This window comes from Spermophilus citellus (genome assembly GCF_964194105.1).
Source record: "Spermophilus citellus genome assembly, chromosome: 7".
Lineage (NCBI taxonomy): Eukaryota > Metazoa > Chordata > Mammalia > Rodentia > Sciuridae > Spermophilus > Spermophilus citellus.
The window spans coordinates 54,422,151-54,441,079 of record NC_138188.1 but is presented as its reverse complement, the minus strand read 5'-3'; the positions used below and the strand labels follow the sequence as shown (position 1 = coordinate 54,441,079).

Below are 18,929 nucleotides of genomic sequence, written 5' to 3'. Positions count from 1 at the left end.
TGAGTCACCCCAGTCTGCTGAGAGGTCATTACAGTTATTTTCAGGGTGAAATTTAGATCAGATGAGAAGGTGGTAAAATTTTTGTTTTCATTAAGATTTAGAGTTTCAAGTAGTTCAGGAGAAAAATGCCCCATTTTCTAGTATAGCTCACATTCTTTGTAGGTATATGTGTGCTCATGCTCCTAGAAATATCCAAAATGACTCAAATGAGGGAATATCTTAGATTTTTATGATGGGTATAAACCTTTTAAATTAGAAATTAGCTTCTGTGTTTAGGCTTTACTTGACTACTTCTAAAATATTTTTCATATTGGACAGAAATAAATTTAAATGATAATAATTTAGAATGTATACCCAATGCTAAATATCCTCAAGAAAGAGCATTTTTTATGCCAGTTTATTTCTTTATTACTTTCAAAGTTTAAAGGTCATTGATTACAAATACTAAAAGATTTGGAAGATGCCCTTATATTTTTCGGTGTTTAATTTGTAATATTTGGACTAGAAATAGTGGTGTCCTCAGTATGTTACAAAGTGTGTTCAGGCAGCGTGACTCTCATCTGTTCACAGTTACTAAAGTCCACAGACTGAGGATTTTTTTTTTTTTTCCAACTTCAGTATCAAGACTAATGGTATAGTTCACAGTGTGTATTTTCTACCTATAGTAAGCTGTTCTCTGTGTATACACACAACACACATTTAGGAATACAAATAGAACTTGTCCTGAAAACCAAAAACATCTTTCTGTATGTACAACTAGTAATTAGAAAAAAAAAAGTATATTCTCTCTAGTCCTACATGCTATTGGAAGAGGAATAAGGAAATAAAGAAAAGAGTTGTAACTAATCCTTGTTCTGTTCACAGTGATTGTTAACCTTGGTCATCACAAAATTTCTATGTTTATTTGCAGCAGATGTTTCTACTTTCCATGTTGCCAAGTCCAGGAAATGTTGCTAAGTATATATCTAGGATGGTCATAACATACTTTGTCTCAAGAAATTAGATACCACTTCTCAAAAGCATAATGTGTGATATTTCTTAATTTTTTTTTTACATTTCTTTTCCTTTATATTGACTATTACTAATAAGCTCTAAGTTTTTCTGTTAACAAAGTATGCAGGTCCTAAGTGCATATTGAGAAAAATGTATATTGTTTTGTATATGTTTCTACTACTTTTGAAAGGACCAGCAGTAGAATTCATTTGTGAATAAACATGAACTGTTAATAACAAATAGCTTAGAGCTTAATGAAATTGTATTTTGCATATCTTTCACCAGCCTAACACTGTGCGTATGTGCACACTCCCAGACAGGTCAAAGAGCCCCTGCTAGCATACCCAAAGCCCTGGTTTTGATAACCATTACCACAAACACCAAGAAAAGATGCATGTTTTTAGTTTTTTTTTTAGTATAGCTAATAGTTAGTTGTCTCTTACATTAGATCTTGGCTCAACCACAGATAACATGAGCTTTCTTACAGTTGTGTGTCTTTTTATACATTTACTTCATGGAATATAACTTTCTTTCCAGTGTTGTTGTTTTATCATGTACATGTGGACTGATTTTTTAAAAATAAGTTCTATCTTTGATATTTCTTCTACTGTGATTTCCCAATACATAATCTATGGAACAACTATGTTTAATGTATTTGGGGCATACAGAAAATGCCACACTTTCCCCCTTTCTCCACTAAAAAGTAAACACTTCAGACCTTCAAGAGCAAGCATTTACTATGGTTAGGCTTTTTTTTTTTTTAACCCCAAAACAGTGTAATGAACTTTCTTGAACAGCAGGGTAAAATGTGGCAAAATATTAATAGCTAGTGTTAGATAATTTTTAGAATATTTTAAAAGAAATGTAGCTTACAGGGAGCTGGGGATGAAGCTCAATTGGTAGAGTGCTTGCCTTGCATGTACAAGGTCCTTGGTTCAATTCCCAGCACCTCAAAAAGAAAGAAATAAATGTTGTTTACACTTGAAAGTAAAATTTGATATTCAACTAAGAATGAACACATTCTGGTAGAATGTTTGCCCAACGCATGTGATGCCTTGGGTTAAATCCCTAGTATGGCACCAATAAAAGGTTGGGGGTAGAGAGGATACTTTTAGAAACTCTTAGCAATTTGATTTTGCATATCACTCACTTTTCAGATAATCACTTGGAAATGGCAAATCATTCATCTTTTTGCCCTCCTGCTTTTTGTCCTAATAATATAGATTTTCCATGAAAGAAAGCGAGCTAAGTGATGACAAACATAAGCCTAGTTCTTACTGAGCTATAAGAACGTTTAATGGCACATTGTCAGTTAAATGGGATTTTTCTTCCTCAAAAATGGAAAAAGAATGAAAACATTTCAGTTACCCAGTTTCATTTCAGATTTTTAATAAGAATTTTCTTCAATTTGGAATTTAGTGATTAAAACTCTTCAAATATGACCCCTGTACTTGGTAACAACTAATTTTAATAATAAATATTCAGGAAAATTTTGATATAAAAGTTTTGTATCTTTTTAAATGTAGAGAGCTCATAAGCCATGTTCGTATAATGCACACACCTTTAAATTTTCTTCTATAAGTTTCATTGTAAAATACCTGAATGCTTTCATTCTGGTGTAATTCTGTCTTCCAAAGGCTTTCCAGGCATTTATGATAACAATGCATGTTTGTTGGCAAGCCCTTTAACAGAGGGTCAAACATTCTGCCCTTTAAATTACCAATTCATCAAAGCCTTGCACACAAGGAAATGACTAGCATTATTGATAGACATTTCAGGAAGAACTGATTTTACTAAATGTGACTGCATACCCGATCTTCTCATGGAATTTGCCCCACAAATAATAAATCATCAAAAATAAACATTTAAAAAAGTTTTTGGTAATATTTTGGTTGAGAGGAAGTAAGAGCTGCATAAAACGTTTCTACAAATATTTGGTAAAATGTTAATGAAATGACCAGAACTTTAAGCTGTTGTTTATCATAAATATGGATTTTTGCCTTCACCAGGTGATTTCATTATAAAACTGTGCTTTGAAAAAAGACAAAATGTGTTTGTATGATTTTGTTGAAGTCAAATGTGTTGTGAGATTACATTTGGAAAGATCATATTTGTAAATAACCAAGTGTGACAGAAGAGTTCCCTTGGAAGTTCAGGTCTGCAACAGCATAACCCAGTCCATACATGTGTCAAATCTATCTTGAGATAGCTGCGGAATTTCCTTTATAATACTCTTGAAGTTTTCTATAACTTTGTACATACTGATCTTCCTCAATAATGGCCTCTTTCTTTCCCCTTTTCCTGTTGCCCCATTATATATCATTTTATTTCGGGGGCTAATTTAGGTAAAATATGCCCACAAATATGGGTTGTCTTTTCCATGAATTACTGGCAACTAAAAGTGTAAATGTGCATTCGTATCAAACAGTGTTTTTAATGATATTATTCTTAAGGGATTAAAAAATATGCCCAGTTGAAAACTTTCTGGTGAAAATTTAATATAATTTAGGATGATATTCTTAACAAGGTAGTATTTGTCATTATTAAATCTTTCTATCCCCAATTCTCCATTGCCCGTACTCAGGACCACTACTGAGTAGAATATATTATTATGTCTGCTATATAAAGTACTTAAAAATTTATTCATACTAACATGTTGTCTATTTTAATAATTGGGCAGTGGAGACAGATTCAGATTTAAGAATAAAAATCAAATGCTATTATAAGCATTTAATGATTCACATATATCATAACTGATCCAGCTCTAATTCTAAAATCTTTTCTGTGGATGTGGACCCAAAGTAGAACTCAAATGTCATTCTATAGGACCACAAAACTTTCTACATCAGATTATGTGGTATTAAATCATAATTTCTGGATCATGATCTTAAACCTTTAATTGGTTCCATTTCTAGTTGAGTCTTCACTAACAAGTATTCTTGATGGCCTTGAAAGTCCATGTTGAAATTTAAAGTTCAAAGTAACCAAATCAAATATGAAATTACTTTACATTTAAAAATATTAAGTACAAAATATCAGTTGTGTAATCATGGTAAAACATAAAATTTTGCTATAAAAGATTTTTAAAGGCTATTTTATTAAAACACTTATTTACTTAAACTCTTTGCTAGAATTTTTTTTAGAATTCAGCATCGGAGGAGGAATGTGACATAATAATGATCGAAAGCCGAAAGTTTAAAAGTTGTGATGCCCTCACATGGTTGGAGGGTTATTCTAGCTTCTAAGGACTGAATGTTGTCCACAAGAGTGTCTCATCAGGTCATAAATTGGTAAGACTTAATGGATTAGATTTTATGTATTATACCTGATGTTATTGTATTGACATGACTATATATGAACAAAATGAGCACATTGTATTACTAAGAGTATAGTATTAAATATAAGTTAAAATTTGAAATTTTAAATACTTGGAGTATGTAATCTTTATTATATGAGGCTTAAGGCCATATCTTTGCAGTGGTGTTCAATAAATACATCAGTTTTAAAAAGAAAGTGAAATCCTGAATTACATAAAAATTTTTAAATGTTGCTGTTGGATCTGCTGTAGATGCTTACAGCATAGTGGAGAGCCCAAAATACTTTGAATTATTATTCCAGGAGATATTTGATAAATAATATCATTTTTCTTTTAAAAAGTCCATTTATTCATAAAATATAGCTTAGATTAATTTTATTAATGCTTTTGGGGATTTTACTTTCTTGATAAAAAGACAATTTTCTTCTAAATGTTTCTAAAATAAAGCCAAAATTTTTACATCAAGAACACCTAAGGTACCAGTGTCACCTGAAAATGATATATTAGAAGTCAATACACTTTTTTTTCGTATGCCCTGAAAATTAATTCCTCTCAGAATTGTACTCTTCCTAGAAAAAAAATAAATTTTAACTTGTTTTGTGTACATTTTTATTTTGCTTTTGTTTATACAGCTGTATGGGGGGGGGTGCTCTTAGAATAATAGAATTTAGCTCAAGATTTAAAATTTTAAACTGAAAATCACCATATTTTGCAAATGAAGAAAAAGAATCTGGGTTAAATTTTATGTCCAATTATTATATTTGTAGAATTAATATTACTAAAATGTGGTTACCATCAAAAATTATTTGAAGTTCTTTATTTTCCAAAAAAGCCAAAAAGTTCCCACCATTATGTATATTTATAATGAACCAGTAAAAAAAATAGGGGTGGGGGGCAAAAGGCCTGGCCAACTAAATAGACAGTATGTATTTCAAACTTAACCAGAGGTGGGTTATTTTCTTCCTTCTATGCACTCATACCCATTCTATCTTTTGAATAATATTCTAAATTATTTCTGATATAGTATTCCATAGCTTCATGTTTATCATATTCTCTAAACTAAAGTTTCTTAAATTAGTATTTGGATCAATTGAAGTCTGGAAGGAAATACAACAAACCAATAAGTTGTTTCTTATCCTGTATACTTTTCTGTTTTCTTTATTTTCTATAACAAATCTACATAAATGATTATAAGGAGAATAATTTCTCTAGGATATCCATATTTAATAGGGCTTCAGAGTATTGGAAACTCTGGAATATGGGGTAGCATTTTTCATATGTTTAGGTTTCTGTGAAGGGTTCAGAGCATTTGTCAGATTTTCAAAACAGTTAATATTGCTAGGGAATATTTTGTGCCTAAAAGGACAAGCCTTATTGGGCACTCACGTAAGTGGTATATGAGAGAAATTTTCAACAATTATAATGATTCTTAGTGATATTTATCCAAGACTAGTTTATTTTAAGTAACCATAAGAATGATGGGACAGATCAGAGCCTAGCTGCTTCTGGCTTAGGAATTTCATAGTTTCAGTCCCTGTGCTCAAGTGTTGATTGGATTTCTCCACAAAGGAGTTTCGGTTTTGCTACTGAGTGGTTATTATGTGTCAGGCACTGTGCTAAGTATTTTTGGCACATTTTCTCATTTAACTTTTAGATACTATCAATATCTTCAGTTTAACAGAAAAGGAAATCAAAAGCTTAGATAGGTTAAGTAACTTGCTCAAGTCACGTGGCCATTGAGTGGGAGCTAGGATTCAGATCTAACTTTCTGACTGGAGCATAGACTCTCAGAGTGCTTATATGCAGAGTGACCCTGGCTTACTTGAAGTGGTAAGACAAAGGATTTTATATTTTATGAAGGTGTGAATAAATTTGATTTACCTTGAACTTAAATAGCAATGAGTCATCTTCTACTAAAATGTCATCTTTTAGAGTGTTGGCCAAAAATACATGTTGTAAGTTGCTTACTATTCAAAATTACTTTGTGCATTAGAAAATATGTTCAGAACTAATGTTCATGGTTGTAAGCACAAATGTGTATTAGATATATACATATTTTTAAGGTCTAGTGCTTACTAGAATAGTACTATAGTATTAAGTATTATATTAATATTATATATTAATGTTATTAGTATTAAGTAAGGAACTCCCCTTAATATTCAGAATTTTTAAATAGCAAACACTAGATGGCATTTTAAAAAATTTTCCTGAGCTGCCAATGTTCCATGTAGAAGTTGGAAATATTATTAGATATAAAACTCCCTACTGAATTCTTCATGAGAATTTCTCATTTGTCCTTAGTTTTGAATAATTATATTGAGAAACCTCTTTTATGCCTATTTTAAGAATTTGAGGGAGGAAAAGAAAGAATCACTATTGATACATGAGGTTTTCTTACGAGAACCTTTGTACATACCCTTTGGATTGTTTAATTTTTCTCTCATATGAGCTCCAAACCTTATAACCTGTTCCCTATATTTAAGTATTTGTAATAAGGTTCCTGTGTGTTCAAATAGGGTTTAAAGTTAAATCTACAGTAATAATACTGCTTAAAATAAGTACAAGTGAAAAACCGTAAGATTTTGTTTGCTTTTCAGTTAAATTGAATTTGTTTGCTGATAAGTAGAAACTCAATTTTTTCAGTGCCATGATTAAGAATATACAAATAATTTCATAAGTCCCATCAGAATATGAAAATCATAGTTTTATTCTTCTTGATAATGCATTTGTATCCTAACTTCTTTAGTAGTAATATATCTGACTTTTCAAGATTAAAACTATGGAAAGTTTGGACAGTAAGACCAAGTTTTTAACACAGTTACTATCTCAGCATTTGTATCCTCCTTTCCTGACTTTGTGAACATATATAATGTTCATAGTTGGAGTTGTGGTTGATAAGTAGCTTTTCAATAGTTTTTAAAATGTTTAATTAAAAACTAAAGTTAATACTGATAGGTGAATGGTTTGTAATTTGGACTGATGTGTGATACTTTGACATCTGTGATACTGTCCCTTCATATTTTTCTTCTTGCACCTTGTTGGTAGTTTCAATTCAGACTCCTTGGCAGGCTTTTTTTCTGTTTGTCCTTCTAAATATTTTTGGAGTCCTCAGGATGCTGTCCATACCCTCTTCTAGCATTGTTCCTTATACCAAGAGCACATTAGTGCCTGCGTTTATCTTCATGCTGTAGGCAGACGTGTGCTCTAGGCACTCACACCTGTTCCCTGCAGCCTAGGGCTCTCCTTTCATTTTCATTTCCCTGATCTCCCACAGCTCTCTGAACAAAGTGCTGCCAGTCTGCCAGTCTGATGAGTGTCTCTTCATCCTGTCCCATTTCCCATCCCCCTGTTCTTTCTACTTGGAACAATTTTTTAAATGTTCTTTTTTCTCCACCCAGCTATGACACTTTCTCTATTAAAAATTTTTTTCCTGACCCTAGATATTATTTGTTCCCCAAACATCCTCTAAAATCTTGCCCTATCTTAGCATTTGCCATATCTATAATTTGTATGTCTTTGGTATGTAAAAATGTAAGCTCTAACCCTAGGGTTATATTTAGTTGACATTATAACTGCAGTGTCTGGTAAATATTTAAATATATTAAAATCCCTCTGAATGTAGCATCCCATAAATCAGTATCTGTAAAGAATATCAGAAATTAAATACAATTAGAAGCAAGAAACAAATGTAGAAATTGATCACCTATTCTAAGTCATTTCATGATGTTTAAATTTTGGCCACTGTAATTTACCACTACAAATTATATAGGTAACATATTAAGTGTTTACCATGAGCCAGACACTAATGTATTATCTCACTGAGTCCCATTACCTAGTCTTGTTTTTATCTCCTGAGAGGCTGAATAGCTTGCCTGAAGTCAGTATCTTTAAAGTAATGGAGTTGAGATTCAAGCCTAGGTGTGACTCCAGATAAAAAGCCCTTTTATTCATTACCACCTCTCACACTTACCTTGAGTCTAGAATTATACATTTGTGTTGGAAGGGAGTTTAGTGGCCCACTTGGATCATGTCAACAGTGTACCTTGCAAGTTGTCATCTGTGAACACCACATTTACCTTGGTCTCATGGTCATTTTTTTAAAAAATCATTTTCATGTTTAAACCTTTTATAAACTCTTCCTGTACAACAGAGAAGTTTAAAATGTGAAGCAGAAAACTCAGATGATTGCCATCATTTGAAGTACATTAAAGAATGTTAGCTGCACTACAAATTCTGTGGAAGGGTTGAAATGGTACATTGTCTAGTTACTTCTGTGTTTTTAGAGCTGCCCTAATAAGTAATATGGATTCCAGTTATTGGCCATGTAAGTCAACAATATTAGTACAAACAGAGTTTAAAAGTTATTTTTCAAAAATAGATGAGGAGTGCTGGCTTCGGCAGCACATTTACAAAAAATGGAACAATACAGAGAAGATTAGCATGGTCCCTGCGCAAAGATGATAAGGCGCATTCGTGAAGCATTCCATATTAAAAAAAAAAAAATGGATAAAGAGAGCTGGGTGCAGTGCAGTGGTGCATGCCTGTAACCTCGGGGGCCTGGGAGGCTGAGGCAGGAGGATCATGAGTTCAAAGCCAGCTTCAGCAACAGTGAGGCACCAAGCAACTGTCTCTAAATAAAATGCAAGATTCTGGTGAGAACAAGGCTCAGTGGTTAAGTGTCCCTGAGCTCAATCCCCGGTAATCCTCCCCATCCCCCCCAAAAAATAAGGAGACATTGTTTAATATCTTAGTGATCATGAGGATATCTTCTTCACTTCTTAATTATTGTAATGATGTAATGTCCTCATTGGAGGTCTTTATTTGTGCCCCTATCCACCAAATAAAAAGTGAAGTATATCAGAATTTCTTCAGACTCCTATCTAGCACACCGAGAACTTCTACTTTTTTGCTGAAACACGTGCCAATTTGAATTATCTTCTTTATTAGACTAAACCTGCAAGCCTTTTTGGCCTTTGGTTCCTTTCACTTTCTCCTTTTAGATTGAGATTGGTCCACTCAGAGAACTCATAGATTTACAGATGACTCTTCTCTAAATCCGTGATTCTTATGTGAAAAAGTCTTTGTCACTGTTTTTATCCAGAACATCAGTAGAATTTTTTTTAAACTCCACTTTATTTTACATGAAGTTTTCCACTACTTTTACTGTGTTCCAATGGTATCTCTTCTGTCAGTTTCTAATAGTTTAAATCACTGTTAATTTCTTAGATCATTGTCCTGCCATGATAAGCCCAACATAACATCAGATCATGACAAACTTATTAGATACAAGTAGGTAATAAAATATTATTACCTGTGTTAAATATAAAATATTTCCAAATATTATGTCATATTCAATATTTTTCTTTGAGTAATATATTTTATTTTATATCAACTCATATCAAACATGTAACTCATACACAGTGTTATAATGTAGACCCTTGAGTCTTTAAGCTTTAATTCAAGAGAGAACATCTGATAAAAACAACAAAAATGTAGAAGACTCAGAGAGGTGATGCCTATTGGCAAGAAAGGAAGAGGGCTAAGAGAGCAAATGAAGCATACCATTTCAGATGACAGTCTCCATCTGGCCTCTAAATTGATTTTAACAAACTCCAGGTCATGATAAAAATTAAGACTTAATCATAAAAGATTTTACACAGACATGTGCACATCATTGTAAAATTCAGTCATGTCTAAACTGTATAATTGTTATTCCTATAAGAAATCAAGGACATGGATCTAAATTGAATGAGAAAATGTTGTTAGCTGTTAAAAACTTTTTGTCACTGATAGTGTATTTATTACAGTTCTTATTGAGTGAAAAACTATTATAGTAGTCCTATTTTATACTTTATCTATCGTTTACACCATAATCCCTTTTTGACTTAGGTAATTGTAAAGCAGTGATTGACAAGGACAGGAGATGGTTTAAAAGCAAAACAATGCTTTATCCCACAGTTTTTTATTTGCTTTCAGTTGGAATTTGTTGAAATTTCACATGAAAGTATTACCTGGGATATTTTAGTTACACAATTTTTTGGAAACTTTTATGTTGAGTTAAATTAATCCAGATATGTTTCAGCAACCTATGAAAAAAATTTCCCCAAGTAAATTAAGAATATTTTATTCTAAACAATGCAACTTTGAGACTCTAAAGAGGATCAGTAAGAGCTTTATTAATGTTCAGTCCACATGAATTTTGTGTTTACTAAGCCACGTTATTAATTTAAATCTCAGGTTGAACAAATTTTATTAGCATGTATTCTGTGACTGGATTAAGTCTTTAACATTAGACTAATTGAGTACAAAATATCAAGTAAATTTACTACAGCATAACTAGGATTGTTTAATTCTTTTGGTGAGACATAACTATAAAACCTTTTTCTCAGTACTGATTGATTTGTATTTATACCTTGCTGCCTCGGGAGCTTGACTTTTATTTAACTTATAATTTAAGATACACTGGGGAAGTAGCCCTTATAAAGTGTCAAAGCTCAAACTGATACAAACAATAGAAGAAACCAGTTGAGGTTTGTTTCCCATGGTAACAGCCTCACTAGTCCTTAACAGCAGTCCTTCAGGTATATAAAACTGTGACCCCATTGTATATATAGAAACTTGTTAGGATCACCCCACTAGTGAGTGGGTAGAGTTTGGATTTTAAAGCAGCTTGTCTTCTTTCAAAGCTTGTGCTTTGAAATACTTCTTGGAGAATTCAGCTTTTTTACTTAGGCAACTTCTGAGAGGTTTTACCTCCCAGAATGTGTGACCCCAGCATGAAATAGAGAACAAAGGGAACTTCAACCAAGTGGTAGTAAGCTGATGACCTAGATAGCTTTATGCTTTTCAAGGCATACATTCACCACCAAGGCATACATTCACCACGCTCTCTTTATGTTTATTGGAGGTGATATCTTTGCTGAGAGCTCTAAGTTGGTAAGATTTTTTTTTAAACATTCCAAATGCAAAACATTCATGGATTTGTTAAAAGTAAAGGTCAGATTTTCCCCAATACAGTATTCTCATTGTATTAAGGAGCAATGATGACCATGCTTGATGCTGTGCCTTAGTCTAAACGAGAATCAAGCAACTGTCTCTTTAAAAATCTCTTGTTACTGTCTTATTCTGGGTTTAACTGTTTTGAAACAAATCCCTTGACAACCTTCATTTTATTTATTGCCATCCCTGGTCAGTGAGGACAGATTAGAAAGGAATATAAAATAGCAAAGAAAAAATAAATTAACTTTGGAACAAAAACTGGGCTTTGGTTATTAATCCTAATGGCTAGTCTAATATAATTTTACTTTCTCATATATATTGTCCATAGAATTCGAGGGTTTGGTTGTTTTTTTTGTTTTGTTTTGTTTTGTTTTTGGAACCAGGGATTGAACCCACAGGCACTTAACCACTGAGCCACATCCACAGCCCCCTTTTTTTTTAGTTGTTAATGGACTTTTATTTTATTCATTTATTTATATGTGGTACTGAGAATCAAACCCAGTGCCTCACACATGTGAGACAAGCACTCTACCACTGAGCTACAATCCCAGCCCCTCCACAGCCCTTTTTAAATTTGAGACAAGGTCTGTCTGAGTTGCTCAGGGCCTTGCTAAATTGCTAAGGCTGGTTCTGATCCTCCTGCCCCAGCCTCCTGAGCTGCTGGGATTGCAGGCATGAGGCACCACACCTGGCTAGACTTTTTCTTCAAAGCTATTTTAAATGCCATCCCTGCGCCTTCAAGAAATAGGCATAAAGGAAATTGTTAGCTAAAAAAATGACCAGAAGCTATTGATATGCTCTTCATTGGTATTTGGATTTTGGTATACAATGGAATAGTCTTATATTCACTTCATTCAAGTGTCATTATATAAATGTAATTGAGAGGATTTCTTTGGAAATGGCCGCTTAGTTGAAAAATGCTACGACTACGTAGAATGCTTAAGAAAGACGAGGCAAATACGAGATATTAGATCATTAGCTTTCCAAAGAAGGGCAGTTTTTTCCTAACCCCGTGTTTTCCGTATTTCTTCTTCAGATTTGGTTTTTTCCAGTGACCCTACTTATCTTCTCCCATGGTTTGAGCCACCTGCCAAATCTAGTCTTTTAGGTCGAGGACAAGTGCTAGATACCTGTTTCTTATAGCTTCTTTAGGTAGTCCTCCACCTGGATCTCCATTTCAGATGGAACATAAACGTGTTCTTATCAGTAAGATTCCCAGGTTTCTCCACTATGCACTCCCCCCTTATCCCACCCATATCTGGCTGCCTCCATATTAGGACACACTGACCATCTCCCAGCTGGTCGTTGTTCCAGCTCAGAAACGTCAGTCCTCCTTGGCATTTTCTTCATCCATAGGTGAATCCCTTTCCTCCCACCATCTCTCTAACCTCACAGATTCACCATACTTCTGTTGTTTAAAAAAAACTATTCTCCTTGACCTCAGTATAGCACTTTCCCAAACTGTGATCACGCATTTTTCAGTGTTCTGCTATCCTCAGTTCTGCTTTCCCCTTGTTTACTTCAATAACTTTTTCCCAAGACTTATCTTGAATATGACTACTAACTTTCCTTCTGTCCAACTCTAACCCTGAAAAAAAGGAATGAAAAATAAACAATATTTATATGACTACACTAAGTTCCATAAAACTCTGAAACTAATTGATTTAAAAAAAAAGTCCATACAAAAACAAAGATGTTGTGTCTGCCGAAAACTAAAAAATATTTTTAAAAAAATTCTCACTCTCTCTCTCTCTCTCTCTCACTCTCACTCTTTAAAAAAAAATTTTTTTTTTTAAAAGGACATATTGAGGTGAGGCCAAGCTGTAATGTGGATTTACTAATTCCACATCTAGTGATCTTTCACTAATGGTTACTGCCCAACTTAATATTCTTGCAGCCAGTATTTGTTGAATGTCAGTCATTGTGTAGAGAATACTGAGTGGCATCTGTCATTTTTTTTAAGATATTTATTTTTTAGCTGGAGTTGGATACAATACCTTTATTTATTTTTATGTGTTGCTGAGGATCGAACCCAGGGTCCTGCACATACTAGGCAAGCACTTTACCGCTGAGCCACAAACCCAGCCCCAAATCTGTTATTTTTATAGGAGTGTTACCCAGAAAGATAAATGCTACTAAGATTTGGCTATATAGGAGATAGGAAGTGAAGTTTGTGTACAATCTAGTCCACCATGGTGGTGCAGATTTGTAATCCCAGCAGCATGGGAGGCTGAGGCAGGAGGATCGTGAGTTCAAAGCCAGCCTCAGCAACTTCAGGGTCCTAAGCAACTCAGTGAGACCTTGTCTCTAAATAAAATAGAAAATAGGGCTGGGTTTGTGGCTCAGTGGCCTAGTGCCTCTGAGTTCAATCCCTGGTACCCGCCACCCAAAAAAGGAAATAATTGTTTAAATAAGTGTAAAGCTAGTTACTGATGGGGGGTATTTTTATGTCATTACTAAAGAATTTTGAGTTTTTTGAAAGGTTAGGTGGATTTGGATATATCTAAGGGTGAAAGATTATCCAATGCTTGTTGGTTTCTGAAGTGAAATATAAATATTAATATAGTTTCACTTTTTCGTTTTACTTTCCTTGACATTCTTTTCTATCGTGTTCTTTCTCTAATTTTGTTCATTTTTATACAATCACATCATGAAAATTTCTCATGTTTTTCAGGTGATTTAAATGTTATTTTTCCTTTTAGTTAAGGAAAGGAATACTGTAATTAACCTTTTAAAGGAAAATTAACATTAACTACAAACTACAAAATGGTTCTTAATAATCATAGTCCTTTCATTGGAAGTCTATCTTTATCCTTTTCCTAAACCACCTAAAATAATTTGACCTCTTATATTCATGCAAACTGAGAATTTTTGTTGGATTTATCTCCCTTTTTTAATTTAAATTTTGTATTTTCAAGGAAAGAGTCCCTTAAAATCAGTATTGAAAAATGCTTTATTACATTAAGGTTTACTTTAATCACTAAATTCTGATCTGAATTTTTAGAAGCTTGGTTAGCCATCAGCTTCTACCCCGGCAGACTAAAGGAATGGTTTTAGAATATCTAGAATGAATGTATGGAACTGTGTTCCACTTGTTCCTTTTCTATATAATTATAGTCAGTTGCTGTAAGCTAGATGTAATTCAGCAGAATTTAAAACCCTCTCTAATTCCTTTCCCCTTTTTCTCTGAGCTACCAATGTACCTCTAAGTTTAGGTGACTGTCAGTTGTGTTATTTTCTCCATCTCCAGGGAATGATTTACAGTGCTCAGCAATGTGGTGTTGGATTCTTAATTTGACTTTAAACCTTTGTTATGTTTCCTTTGCTCCTCAGTAATTGAAATGATTCAAACCCTTTAGTATGTATCCATTACTCTCTAGTAATTGAAATGATTCTCTCAAAATATCATAACTTAGAAATGTAGAAATATAAACAGACGTGGAAAAATAAGGTTATGTTAATCTCATCCTTACCTTCTTTGGAAAGCATTTTTTAGTGTAGCATCTAAGTTTATGTAGCCTGTTATATCATAGATGCTTACCTTAAATTTTGTCTATTTACTTATCATGTTGACTTTGAATAAATAGACATAACTGAGCCAGAGGCACAGTGGCACATGCCTGTATTCCCAGTGACTTAGGAGGCTGAGGCTGGAGGATTGCAATTGGAGGACAGCCTCAGCAACTTGGTCTCACTAAATTGCTTAGGTTCTAGCTATCTCAAAATTAAAAAGAAAAAGGGGTAGGGAAAGGTGGTAAAACACCCCTGGCTTAAATCCCTAGTCCCAAAAGAAAGAAAGTGAGGAGAGCCATAGTGGGAATAATAAATATGATTGGTGTATTTTTAGGCAGCTATAAATCACCCTAAACCAAGGACCTGAATTTTACAAATCACAATATCACTTCTTGATCATTGTTTCCAGTGGTAAATATAGTACCTTATCTTACAGAATAAAGGAACTTCTAGAGAAAGAGTTTATATCTCTTCCCTCCTTTTCCCTTGCTTCTGTTTCCTGTTGTTACTTTTCCTGTCTGCCATTTGTTCATGTCTTGAATATATACTGCATAGAGTAAAGACTCCTTCATGAGTTATTTTCATTTTGAATATATTTTTCAGTATTTCCCAAAAATGTGATACAATTAGTCTGTCTTCTCTATTCTGTCCTCCACCTTCCTAACAGGTAAACACTTAGCTCATGCGAGTTATTTCACAGTTTATGCACATAAAAGCAAACACAATATATATTATCCCTTCATGTAACTGACAATATATTGAGCATATCTCTGTACCTTTACTTAAAGATCTCCAGGTGTGCTGCTGCTCCCATCTCAATACATAGAAAAACATCTTAATGTTTTCAATAGGTATATACTCTTAAACCCGGTAGATGGCTGAGCCATGATTTATTTAACCAGCTTCCTGTTGACAGAAACCTTGCTGTTCTAAACAGTGCTACAATGAGTGTCCTTGTAAATATGGTGTTTTCTGTGTATGTAAATATCTATAGGATAAATTCTCAGATGTAGGATTGTTGGTTTAAGGGTGGATGAGAGTTGGGTGGGAATATGTGTTGGAAATGGTATTGAATTATAGTTTTGATCTGTATTTTTATCGTTTGAAATTATTTTTTCATGTGTTTCTTGTGGACTGTCAGTATGAATTCTCCAAATTTTTTGTTGGGCTCCTGGTCTTAGACTTCTAGAAGCACTTTATATATTAGGAAAATTGCTGAAGAAGGTTTTTATTTTTCTATATTTTCAAGAATATATAGAGACTCTGAAGTAGTAACGAAATGCTCCTTAATATGAACAATATAGTTGGATTTGGACCAAGGGGGTCTGAGGTAGAAAAGCGACTTTGTGTTGATGCATACTTTTTAAAGTATACTCTTTGATGTATTTTTTACCATGAGAATGTTCTTTTTTGAAAAAAAAAATTATTTTGAAGTAATTGTAGACTCACAAGAAATTGTAAAAAAGACAACAATGGGGTAGAGTTTTTGTACACTCTTCTCCCAGTTCCTCTCACTAATAACATCTTGCCTGACCATGGCACAGGGCCAGACCAGGAAGCTGATATTAATGCAGTCCACTGCGTGTGTCCTCTTTTCACATGTTTCTTATTTCTACCTCCTGACCAGAAATTTGGCCTAAAATTGACTGGATGAATATAAAATATGCTGAAGGCATCGGTGACCAGTGTTTTTGTAGAAATGATGACACTATCCATCATTGCATAAATATTTAGCCTTTGTTTGTTTGTTTGTGGTGCTGGGGGTCAAACCTAGGACCTCGAACATGCTAAGCAAGTGCTCTGCCACTGAGCTACACCTCAGCCCCCCAGCTTGGTTTTTAATCGTGTTTTGGTAAACACTTTTCATCATACCACTGTAAGAGTGGCTACTTAAGAAAATAATAATGTAAGGTTTGTAAATAGCCATTTACCTGCTTGCTCAGGGTGAATAATTTCTTTAAAATCACTTATCTTGTGTTACTAATAAAAATCATGGGGCATTTTTGTGGGGGTTTTTAAATCACAAAATTAAGCAGATTGTTTTACATTAGTAGAATTTATCTTCAGAAATCAGAGTACATAAATTTTTAAGTTCTTGGCTTAATTTACTGTTAATTTCATCTAGTAATTTATTCTTAATAATAGAAGTTTGTGTTTTGCCAGAGGTTAATTCTGTATGAATTAAAATTAATCTAGATGCTTTAGAAATAAGAATTTCTATTTTCTCTTATATTAAACTGTAAATATTCTGTAGTCCTCTCTTACAGAAGAGGGGTGAATTTTTTTAAATTATGTTTAACTTTCACAACCTTGCTGAACTATACATTCATTAGATTTACTTTTTATAATCTGCAACTTATGACTTTTTCCCCTAAAAATCAAAGAAAACATGGATTTTTTTTTTTTTTTTTTTTTTTTAAAGAACAGGCAAACTGTTACTCAAGTTAGAATTACTGTTTGCCATTTGGTAGTAATGATGTATTATTATGATTGTGATTCATAGAAAGTTTAGAAGGGTCTTTGAGTGAAACAGGATAATTTTTTTACAGTTTTATATTTATCTGTCTCTAGCTTTCTGACAAACCAGAACAACAGTTTGCTTCTTAATGACTAGGTAAACTACACTGGCTGTGCAAAGACCATTGAGCAAGAGCCTTTTCTAAGAAGTTTCCTCCCTTATCCTCAGAGCTGAACCTCTTCTGGGAATGTGCTAAATAAGATAAATGGTATTACGAATGTGGTTTGATCTTTGGATCTATGCTTATGGCTTCACAGTTCATATTTGGTGTTTAGTTAAAGCATTCTTCATAACATGTGTGACTTGGGGTCTATTCTAGGTCAAAGTGCGCTGATTTCCTTCTTGACAGCCTTACTGTTTTAGAAGGAAACCTGTTTTGACATTAGATCTAGGTTTGAATTCTGTTCCTAGCAGTGTGTCTTTGAGCAAGTTACTTGGCTTATTTGTAAAACAAGAATGTTGCTCAGGCTTAATCATAAGAATTAAATAATTTGTGCCTGCCATAAAATGTACAGTGATTAATTATTATTTTCCTCTACCTTATTGCTTTGTTAATTAGCATTTGTATAGAAAGGAAGACAGAAGACAAAGTAGTCAAAATATGTCCACTTGGGGAAAATTTTGCATTGGTCTTATTTTAGACAAATAACTATGATTATCTGTCCACATCACTACAGATAAAGATAAAAGTTGATTTCTCATGAAAAGGTTTTTTTTTTTTTTTTAATGTGAAATCAAGTTAGATTATCCTTGCCTTCACTGATTTTAACTTGTGAAGTAGAGGTTCTTACCTACCCAGCCTCATTTCTTAGTGAGGTTGCAAGGGCTCTCCTAAATATTAAGGAGATCTGAGAAACAAATCTGTGGTGGGAGCCAGTTGGGATAAGTTAGAAGAACACAGGAAGCTGTGCTATCTTCCCCCAGCATTGATACCTTCAGTTTGACTTCTCCTGTAAATGTGTTGGCAGTCGGCTTTATTTACTAAATTCAAGCTCATTTGGTTCTTATAGGGCAGTTCTCGTAAGTAAAAAATTATCATATAAAAGATAATACATTCATTCTTACTATCTTCGCACAGTTCTGTTTTTCTGTTCATTTCTTCCATATCTGCAAATTTTAATTTATGTGTAAATGCTATCAAGGTCCATAGTAAACAGAAAGTTTCTTTTTTAAAATTATCCTTTGGCTTTATTCAGCACTTACAGTGTACATAATAGTAGTTTAAAAGGGAAGATTCTAAACTCTTCATGTTCCCCATGCTTCTGAGGCAGTAATTATAGCACTTGGTTTGAAATTTATTTGTTTCAGTTTGAGTATGGCTGTACATATGCACATCATTTCATCTAAAGCATACGGTTTATTCTTAACTGCCTTTGGGGTACCTAATTGTGTACTTGGTATATGTACACTCTGTTGAGAGTACTAGAAAGAAAGACAGGAAGCCTTAGGTAGCTTAAGTTGAGAAACTGCTTAACCATCAAAATATGATGTGATGAATACAATAATAAAAGTTGTGATACTATAACATTAGGTGATGAAAAGAAACTTGAAAGGGAGTTATTCATTTAGTTTTATTAATCTTTCTCATAT

The 18,929-nt window shown here is 33.5% G+C and overlaps 1 protein-coding gene across 3 annotated transcripts in view; it reads left to right on the top strand.

The window, feature by feature from the left end:
- Window positions 1-18,929, top strand: part of TSC22D2 (TSC22 domain family member 2) — a 47,692-nt gene that overhangs the window by 21,877 nt on the left and 6,886 nt on the right. Inside the window, exon 2 of one of the 3 annotated variants that reach the window (XM_081302440.1) lies at window positions 4,125-4,182. The exons of the other annotated variants lie outside the window; for them this stretch is intronic. Coding sequence (XP_081158566.1) covers window positions 4,125-4,167 — 43 coding nt within the window. The 3' untranslated portion in view covers window positions 4,168-4,182. Of the gene's footprint in view, window positions 1-4,124; window positions 4,183-18,929 lie in introns of those variants that run through there. 3 annotated transcript variants of the gene reach the window in all.